Raw genomic sequence first — 10,395 nt, 5'->3', positions numbered from 1 at the left:
CTTGCATGTAACTCACTTCTGTCTAGTGAGAGGAGACAGAAAAAGAAGCCTGAGGTCTAAGAGAGCCCAGCTGAAGAGCAGTTAGCAAGGATCCAGAAGGGGCAAATGGCCGAGAGACACAGGGTCATTATAAGTCAGAATGCACATGTAGGGGGGAAGGGAAGGAGGGAGGGAGGGAGGGAGAGAGAGGGAGAACACCATAGGGACAGAGGGCCCAATTTCAGTCAAGACTTTCACAAGTCTAGAAACTACAGGACGCTTAAAAGTATTTAGGAAACAAAAAAACAAAACTGGCCTTTCCTCTGTGCTCCTTTGCTTTGAGAGCCTAGAAAGGAAACCACAGCCCTCACAGCAATCCTGTCAGGCAGGAGGGGCTGGATGTACATCTACTGAAGAGCACCCAGGGTTCTGTCCACTCTGCCTCTCCCATGACCACCTGCCACCTCGACTGTGACCCAGAGCTGTCTTCAGTGATTCTACACAGGTCACAGCAACCTGTTTACAGACATCTAAAGTTCCCAGGCACTCTTAGGACAAGGGACTCGGGATGCATCCAAATGGGCAGCAAAGCCTCGGTCACAGAGCTCGTTCCTTTGGTTCTATTTATACCAACGTAAACACTCACCAAGGAAACAAGGCATGTGAGCATGCGCAGCCCTGCAGGCCCTCGGGTGGCTGCAGAAGGCAACTGGAAAGTCGCATGTCATAACAGTGGAAAGTACATATGCAGCTATTCTTAGCCTTGGAATGTATACACTGTCTGCCTGCCCAGCAGCCCTCGCACAGAGCTCTAGAAACTGTGAAAGTGCCTGCAGCATAAACAAATCCAGAACTCTCCTAGGACGGAGAATTTGCCAACGGAAAGGCCCGGGGTTTATGGCTTTACTCCGAGCCTAAGGTAGAAATCCTGAGAGGACAAGACAGACTCAGCATCAGTGGATATCACTGCAGCAAAAGAAGGTAAGTGTCCCCAGTAGGTCATTCCTCAGCAGACAGACTGCCTGTGTCACCAATAAGCCACAGACAGGTTTAGTCTTTGTCCTCTATTAATTACATCTTAAAAATAAAAACCAATGAGCGCAATGATCTTCTATCTAGATCTCGCAGCCGTCCACCAGGATCCCTCAGTTCTGTCCAGTGACCAGATGGCCACACCCCCGAATCCTAGCCTTGGTGAATTACTAACCCCCAGAAAGATCTGTAGAGGAACTAACTGGCAAGTCGGTTTGCTGGACAAAGGCATGCATTTCTTGTCAAAGGCGTGGAGTAGTCTTGTGGTAGGCTAATGTGTGATTCCCTGACTATCCACTTTGGTTGGAAGATGCCTATGAGTAGCTGGAGATGCTATGTGTCTTTTATCTCTGAAGATAATAACAGCCTGAAGTAGATCACTCTGTGGTCTAGGGTGAGGGTGGCTTCCTCTTTGATTTCCAATGTGCTCTACTGTTTGTGATTCCACTGTCTTGGTAAATAGGTAGCACTGAAACGAGACTGGGAGCTCTTCACAGTGAACCCCGGCAGTATACTGTGTGAGAGAGCCTTGGCTTTGCTTACATTTGAGGCTTCCCTCCTTCTTTGTAGGATGGATGAGGAGTTACCAGATGCGGTTGTCTTCAAAGACCAGAACTTTTCTTCTGACTTGTTAAGACAGCTCAATGGCTTAAGACAAAGCAAGATCCTCACTGACGTGAGCATTTGCTCCGGGGCCTGCGAGGTCCCTTGCCACCGCAATGTGCTGGCTTCCAGCAGCCCCTACTTCAGGGCCATGTTCTGCAGCCACTTCCGGGAGAGCAGAGAGGCCAAAGTGCAGTTGAAAGGCATCAGTTCCACAACTCTGGAACAGGTCATCGCGTATGTATACACGGGAGAGGTACACATCTCAGCTGCCACCGTCCTCCCCCTGATGGAGGCGGCTGCTATGCTGCAGTATCCCCGGATGTTTGAGGCCTGCTCCTCATACCTCCAGAGCCAGCTGGCTCCCAGCAACTGCCTGGGCCTGGTCAGACTTGCAGAAATCTTAAGCTGTGACAGTCTTAAGAAGAAAGCGAGGGAAGTGGCCCTGACTTACTTCCCAGAGGTGGCAGCATCAGCTGACCTAAAGGAGCTCTGTGTCATGGAGCTGAGGGACTACCTGGGAGATGACAAGCTCTGTGGAGAGGAGGAGAAGGTGTTTGAGGCGCTCATGGCTTGGGTGAAGCACGACCTCCAAGCCCGATGGAGATACATGCAGGAACTGCTGCAGCAGGTCCGTCTGCAGTACATCCACCCAGCCTTCTTCCATCACTTCATCGCCAGTGATGCCCTCCTGCAGTCCTCGCCTGCTTGCCAAGCCATCCTGGAGATGGCCAAGAAGCAGATATTCTCTCTATATGGTCCCAGTGCCCAGGATTGTAAACTCCTATGGCACACGCCCCCAAGGAGCTCCTACCAAGACTTCCTCCTCCTCCTTGGGGGACGGAAGGACAACCAGCAGACCACCAGGGACGTCTTGCTCTATAGTATACAGACTGGCCAGTGGCAGAGCCTAGCCAAACTTCCCACACGGTTGTACAAGGCCTCGGCTGTCACCTTGCACAGAAGCGTCTATGTGCTTGGGGGCATGGCTGTCAGAGAGGGGAAGGGTCTCATCAGCTGCAGTGTTTATATCTTCTCTATGAAACTCAACCAGTGGAGGATGGGGGAGCCCATGCTGGCAGCCCGTTACTCCCACAGAAGCACTACCCACAGGAACTTCATCTTCTCCATTGGGGGTACTGGAGAAGGGCAGGAGCTTCTAGGCTCCATGGAGAGGTATGACAGCATCCGTGATGTCTGGGAGAGCATGGCCGACATGCCAATGGCTGTGCTCCACCCTGCCGTCGCAGTAAAGGACCAAAGGCTCTATCTTTTTGGGGGTGAGGACATCATGCAGAACCCTGTGCGCCTTATCCAGGTAATCCGTTGGTCCTTTTCATCATGTTAGTACCAAGTGTGTTTGCACACATACACACATACACACACACACATATGCATATAATACATATATAAATAAGCATGCACACATGTATATATGTGTGTCTTTAGTCATGTGAGCAAGCATTCATATGCACATACATAACAGCATAAACATGCACACATATACATATATTCACATACATAATTATTACATATATACTCATAGGCACATGCATATATATATGATATGTATATACATGCATACATATGTGTGCATGTATTCAGTCAGGTGTACATTCATTCACATGAACATATATAGCAAAAGCATAAATATGTATACATACACATATATGCCCACATAATTACATGACATACTCATATGCACTCATATATATATATAATTTCACACATATGTAGGCATACACATATACATATGTGCATATATAATGACAAACATACTGCACAATACACATGCATGTATATATTCATGGGTATGCACATGCACATATAAAATGTATATGTATGTACACATGCATATGTATGTATATACTTATATATACATGAATTTGTGTGCATATATATATATAACAGTACATATATATGCCCAGATGTCATAAATATGTATGTATATACATGCATTCTTGTATACCCATATACATAGATATATCTTTGCACACATGTATGTATATATATATATATGTAGGCATTTGTGGGTATATCCATACAATCATATTTATCATAGCATGCACATGTTCATGTATACACCTCTGTAAATGCAGACATATAATGGAATATACACATCTGTACATATGTGCATATACATATGGCCATATGTGCATATAAGTATACATATCCATATGTACTTGTATGCACATAAAATCATATATATGTTCAAATGTGTGTACATGTGAGAACACACACATATATGTGTACATATACTCACATAGGCACACACCCAGTATGCACACACATGCACACATTTGTCTTTTGCCGAGAACAAAGAGAATGAACTTTTCAGTGTTGTTTTATTTATGAATTCTTATTGTGAGACTAATGCACCCCCATTCACATAGAGCTTGTTTTCACTTGATGAAAAAATAACCTAGAAGTTTTTGTTGAAACATAATAAGCAAAATCCTTTTGGATGGATGCATATATAATGACAAACATATTGCACTATCCCATATCAGTAAGTCTTCACAAAAAGACTCTAAGCCTACTCCACCCTCAATCAACAAATCCCCTGGAACCTGACCTCGGATCTTCTGAATCCAAGTCTCTCAGCATGGGATCTGGCATCTGTGCTCTACAAAAGTCTCCAAGAGGATCTGAAGCATGGCTAGGTCTGGGAACCTATGCCTTAAATGACAGGAGAAATTCACTTAAACAATCTCTGAGAAGTGTTTGCAAAAGGCTGCATCAGAATATCGTTTCCCAGCTTCATGCACACTTCTAGCAATTGCTGCATACATGGTAAGCTGCTCTTTGCCATACAGAAGACCCCAAGGGTGGCCTCTGTTCATCCATGTGTATCATATTGAACATTGGCCACTGTAAAGGCTCTGAAGTCCTAGGAGGAGGGAACAGAAAATTACGTTTAACCTTCAAGGCGTTTACAAGGCAGTGGTGATTGAGAATCTGAAGATCCAGGTGCTCTGAGAGCTTAGGAGGTGTCCTGAATGGGACCAGAGGGAATGAAACAGACGGCTTTGAAGAGAACTCTGCATTTGGCTTAAGCTGATTTGAGCAACAGAGAAGCAGAGGAGAGAGCTGGCAGATAAGAAAGGATTAAAGAGGAGAGGAGTCCAAGTGGATGCTGGGATGCACGGAAGACAGGGCCCAACTGGGAGCAAAGAGCTCTCTGACTGCTGAGGAAGTCAGAGTTATCTGCAGAGGGAGGGAGTAATTCTGGATAAAGAGTGTTTGTACAAAGGCCCAGAAGAGAAAGGAGGAGGCTCAGCCCACTGCCTGGGGAGCCGAGAGTGTGGCACATGGTGGCCAGGCAGAGCAAGGAGGAAGAAGGATATGCAGGATGGTCGCTGAGGAGAACAGGTGTTAACCCCTGTGTAATCTTCCTCGTACCCGTGCCACACTAACCCAGCAACCTCCTCCATCCAGATGCTGCCTCCGAACCCCTCCCTCAAGATTCCGGAACATTCCGAAGGGCTGGTGGAGATGAAGCTGTTACCACTGGACTTGTTGAGAAACTGGGATGGCAACCTGACCAGTATGGGCAGAGAGAGCATCAAAGTGGATTGGCATTTTAGCTCCCTCTGTGCTTCTAGAAGAGGGACTGGAGAAGAGCTGGGAGATTCTCCCAGAAGACCACGCAAGGAATGATGATAGCTTAGACACTTTCAGAGCCGCTGGAGGTTACTTCCCCTCCCCTTCTTTCTTGCAGCTCACACTCCCCTTGACCATGTAGAGCCTCACTCTTCAGAAGTACCCTTCTCAGTCCCACACATTGACTTGAGCTGGGAAAGACTCAAGAGAACCACCAGCTCACATTTATGGAAACCTAGAACCCCACCCCTCCACCATCTCTGGCTGTTTTTCGTAATAGAATCAACAAACACGCTGGTGACTGCACACTACAAAACTGTCACCGACTTCCTAAGAATAAACGCAAAACTAAAACAAAGCCAAGTAAATAGTGACTTGTGAGTGACCCTTTTGTGTTATAACTGAGGAAAGCCAGGGACATGCTTTTCTTTCCTGCCTAGCACTAGCTTGGAAGTGGACACTCAGTTAAACAGTTTTAAATGAATGCTGGGGGTCACTTGTTGGCACAGGATAGGTTTACAGGCAGAGGCAGAGTTTTCTCCATCTGATGCATGTGTCCCTTCCAGTGCTGTCTTTCAATGGTGACACTAGACGAGGTAAATGTGTACAGTCCCTATCTCCCTGGCCTTTGGTCTGCCTCTGCTGCTGGATGGCAATGCCGATCTCATACTATAAGGGAAGATCACTTCATGGTTACCTTGCCACAGTCACACAAAGCTGAGGGAACAGAAGGCCAGGAGGAAATCGCTCACTGGAGTAAAATGCAAGCTGCGTTTGCTTTTCCCTTGAGGACCCACTTCTCAAGGGGTGTGTCACCAGTGTATTTTCAGATGAAGCAAATGAGCTTCCCAGGCACTGTGACTACACTCAGCCTCCTCCAGGCTTCAAACAGCAAGAAGGAATGATATAGATCCCGACAGGGTCTCGGTCTCAAAAACAACCAGAAACCACCATTTCCACACAATCTGGCTGTGTAGCCTTGGGCAAATCACTGAGCTCCTCTGAGTCTATCTACCTGATGAAGCGTGAATGTCAAATTCTTCTTGCTGCTTATTTATTTGGTTTTAAAGATGTATTTTTATGTGTGTTTTGCCTGCTTATATATCAGTGCACCACATGCACGCAGTGGCTCTAGGGACCAGAAGAGGACATCTGATTCTCTGGAGCCGGAACTAAAGACACTGTGAGTCACCATGTCAGTTGGTCAGAACTGAGTTCAGATCCTCAGGAAGAGCACCCACCTCTCTTAAGCACTGAGCTGTCTCTCCAGCCCCTACTCATTCTTTTAAAAACAAGTCTCATGTAGCCCAGGCTGACCTTGAACTCCCTGTGTAGCCTAAGATGACTAGGCTGTGACACCAACCATATCCTGTATATGTGGTTCTGGGATCAACATATACATATATACATACATACATACATACATACATACATACATACATACATACATAGTACACTCTACCAAGTGCCTTATATCCTCAGCCTCCAACTTTTATCTAATGGTAAGAATAAGGTCTTTGATAAAGCTAGAAATTATATTTTCTATGCAAAGAAGTTTCAGTGACAACTATTATGTCGTTTTCCTCTGTTAACAAATATCTTTGTTTCTTCCTTTCTTATGTGGAATCCCTTTATCTTCTGTGCTAAGTTTTGCTTGCTACTAATTAGCTTTTGAAATTCATATTTGAATTTTAAGCCTAGGAAATCAACAAAAGAGCGAATCTTGATTCAACCCACATTTCAGAGGAGAGCTAATGAGCCTACCTTCTCCTCTTTGCTGTCTTCTTCTTCTCTTGCTTCTCTTCTTTCCCAAAACCTCTAATTCCTCTCAGGCATAAACTGTTCCAAAGCCTTCCTTAGATAGCTTCAAACTTATTCTTGGTTCTCTGACCCTCTCGGCTACACAGGAACATTTAGAAATATAAACATGAGCTAGAAATAAAAATTATTAGAAAAATAATCGGTTTCCTAAATATCCATGACCTCCATTTCTCATTAAAAGAATAAAATATCCCATGAAGGGAAGTGTCTACCTCAATGCAAAACTCGGTCCATTCAATGGAAATACCGCCATTAGTCTCATCGGGTCACATGACTAACTTCTAGTACATTCTTCTCTCTGCCAGCAATTGTTCATTTGCTGACAGTAATACCCACAATTGAAATCATGAAAAGAAATAGAAAGGAAAACTTCATTTCTGATTCGCCCTTTAAATGACTACTTGGGTCAATGATAATGACTCTTGTCACAAGACTGATTACCTCAGCTCAAATCCTGGAATGTACATGGTGGAAGCGGAGAACCAAAATCCCAAAGCTATGCTCTGGCCTTCACAATTGAGCTGAGGCATCTACACACAAACACACACACACACACACACACACACACACACACACATTCACACACATAAAGATACAAACACACACACACAAAGATATATGTACACACCTACACACATATACACACACACATGTACACACTAAAGAAAAGCTGTAACAAACAACTACCTCTTTTCTCTTTTAAAGAAGCTAGCTTTAAGTTTTGTTGCCATAATTCTGATTCCCTCACCAGGTTTACCACATTTCCAGAAACACGTGGTACAAAATGGAGACAAGGATGATCAAGAATGTGTGCGCCCCCGCAGTGGTACTGGGGGAAAAGATCATCATTGTAGGAGGTGAGATAGCAGAGGATGGGTGGCTGGGGACAAATGTGGCATCCCTTAGGGGAAACGGTTGCTGATACTGACAGGGAGATGGTTATTCTACGGGCAGCACATTCTCTGGGGGGAGTGTGCAAAGCCAGGCAAGGGTATTCACCTGGAAGCTTCTCCATGCCTCTCCGTATGAACAAGGGATGAAATGGTGCCCATTCTGCAGACATTTGATGCAGTCTAGCTGTAGTGGTTCAAACTACCTGTAATTTGAGCACGTGGGAGGCTGAAACAGGAGCATCACTAGTTTGAAGCCACTCTGGGCTACATAGTGAGTTCCAGTTCAGACTAGACAACAGTGTGTGACCCCCATCTCAAAATTAATAATAATAATAATACCATTATTATAAGTAATCATTAACAATGATGATACTATGAGTAAGAACAAAAATGGCTTCCAGTGCATCATTTCTCTAAAAATGCCTAATATATTATGGTTAACAGGGTTGGTATAGGGGTCAACAAGACTTGGGTTCAAGTCCCAATTCTCCCACTAAGTGGTTACATACTTTTTGTAGTTATTCATCTTTCTATGCCCTGGTTTGCCTGTCAGTAAAATAGGGCCCCTCAAAGTAACTACCCAATAGCCTGCCATGGGCAACCATTTCTGAGTCACAAAGACTTTCCTTGAATGACTATGGTTCTGGAGTAAATTAGGAGAGGTAAAAATGCCAATGAACCTGAGGAACCTTCTGGAAGGAAGAATCTGCCCCTACCCCACCAATGTCTTACATGCTGCCTAAATTTGGGTCAGAGCCTGAGAGACCCAGCTGTGAGACTCAGCTCTGGCACTGGTCAGGTTGCAGCAGGGTACCTGGACATCCGTGCTCCAGCTCAGGGTCTCAGCCTGGGGTGACTGGGGAGCAGAAGCACTCATCAACCACTGACCCACAGCCACAGGTAAGCAACCCACAGATGTTCATGTTATTGGACTTCCAGGTTATACAAGGAGGATTCTTGCTTACGATCCTCAGTCCAACAAATTTGTCAAGTGCGCGGACATGAAAGACCGAAGGATGCACCATGGGGCCACGGTGATGGGAAACAAGCTGTACGTGACGGGTGGACGGCGGCTGACCACAGACTGTAACATCGAGGACTCAGCTTCCTTTGACTGTTATGACCCAGAGACGGACACCTGGACATCCCAGGGACAGCTACCTCACACACTCTTTGACCACGCCTGCCTTACTCTCCAGTGCATACCCCACATGACCAGCCTCTCATGAGGGCCACGGGAACTTATCTCAGTTCAAAAAGCTGTGGTGGGAGAGACTGCAGTCCAGCTCCAAAGGCCTAGAGCTGAGGGAGTCAGAGCTACCACTCTCTACAGAGTAGTCTTCTCTTTAGAATGCCAGTGGATACTTTATAAAATTCCATCCTTACCTCTTGAACCAATGTCTGAAAGGGCACTATTATAACTGGATAGGTCTAGATCACATCCCTCCAGATAGAAGTGGGTTAACTACTTGATTGACAGCCCAAACTGCATTAAATAAGACAGAAGAGGTTTCTCAGAGGTTGAAAGAATTCTGGACACTGACACAACCACACACATGGACACACACACACACACACACACACACACACACGCCCAGGACACCCCAAACATCCAGAATGAGAGGTCTAGAGACCCAAGAGAACCCTTGAACCCTTGGAATCACCCCTCAGGCCAGGTGACAGCATGAGAAACCAGTCACGACTGTTTCCATACGTTCTGTGGATACAGCTCATTGAAAGAAGACTCAGTTCAGTATTTACCTAGGGTTTGCAAAATTATTCTGTAATGAAGAACATAAGAACAGAACAAAGTTTGCTTCTGGTGCCTGTTCTCTTCCAGACTCTAGGAAGCTATCAAGCTGTGGAATTAAACTAGAGCATCATTTCAGTAAGGGTTGTGAGAATGGCCTTTCTGGGGAAAGCTAACAGATTCTCTCAGGAAGCCTCTGGTTGTCAGGGCTGACTCTCCGTGTGTCCCTTTCACTTCCAAATGCCCCTCATACTTGACTCAATGTCAGGCCAATGAAAAAGCTGATGTACCCATCCGAGGTTCTCAGTGCTGCCCAAGTGATATGGTCACCAGGGAGACATTTGGAAATAGCGCCGAATAGTCCCATTCAAGATGGATGCCCAGGGGTTCTCTGAAGTGAGGTCTACAGGTCTGTATTTCTGAACGGCATCCTAGGTAACCCTAGCTGGAGCCATGGTCAACTGCAGCCCAGTTCTGCTGTGACCACTGAAGACCACCATGGCTACTTTCTTTCCCATCCTGTCCTGGCCACTACTAGGCAATCTCAGTATGTAGGAAAGTTATTTCTCACCCATGGAAGCATCTGGAATAAGCTCTGCTGTTCCGGCTCTGGTTCCAGAATGCCCACACGCTGGAGCCAATCTTCCTTCTCAGTGTTGCTTCTCCTTTCTTCCTGCTTTCTGACCTCAGCACCTCAGGCTTTCTCTATGAGGC

General features: G+C 45.7%; 1 protein-coding gene across 2 annotated transcripts; it reads left to right on the top strand.

Annotated features, from left to right (window-relative positions):
• Positions 1-711: 711 nt before the first annotated feature.
• Klhl38 (kelch-like family member 38) lies at positions 712-9,819 on the top strand. Of its 2 annotated transcripts, none has more exon segments than NM_001025008.1 (4): positions 712-960; positions 1,582-2,932; positions 7,790-7,895; positions 8,871-9,819. In NM_001025008.1, coding segments are annotated over 3 exon segments (1,746 nt in total). In that variant the 5' UTR covers positions 712-960; position 1,582; the 3' UTR covers positions 9,161-9,819.
• The last annotated feature ends 576 nt before the right edge of the window (positions 9,820-10,395 follow it).

This window comes from Rattus norvegicus, chromosome 7, assembly GCF_021556685.1.
Source record: "Rattus norvegicus strain SHRSP/BbbUtx chromosome 7, alternate assembly SHRSP_T2T, whole genome shotgun sequence".
Lineage (NCBI taxonomy): Eukaryota > Metazoa > Chordata > Mammalia > Rodentia > Muridae > Rattus > Rattus norvegicus.
The sequence above is the reverse complement of the archived record's forward strand: the minus strand, read 5'-3'. Positions and strand labels throughout refer to the sequence as shown.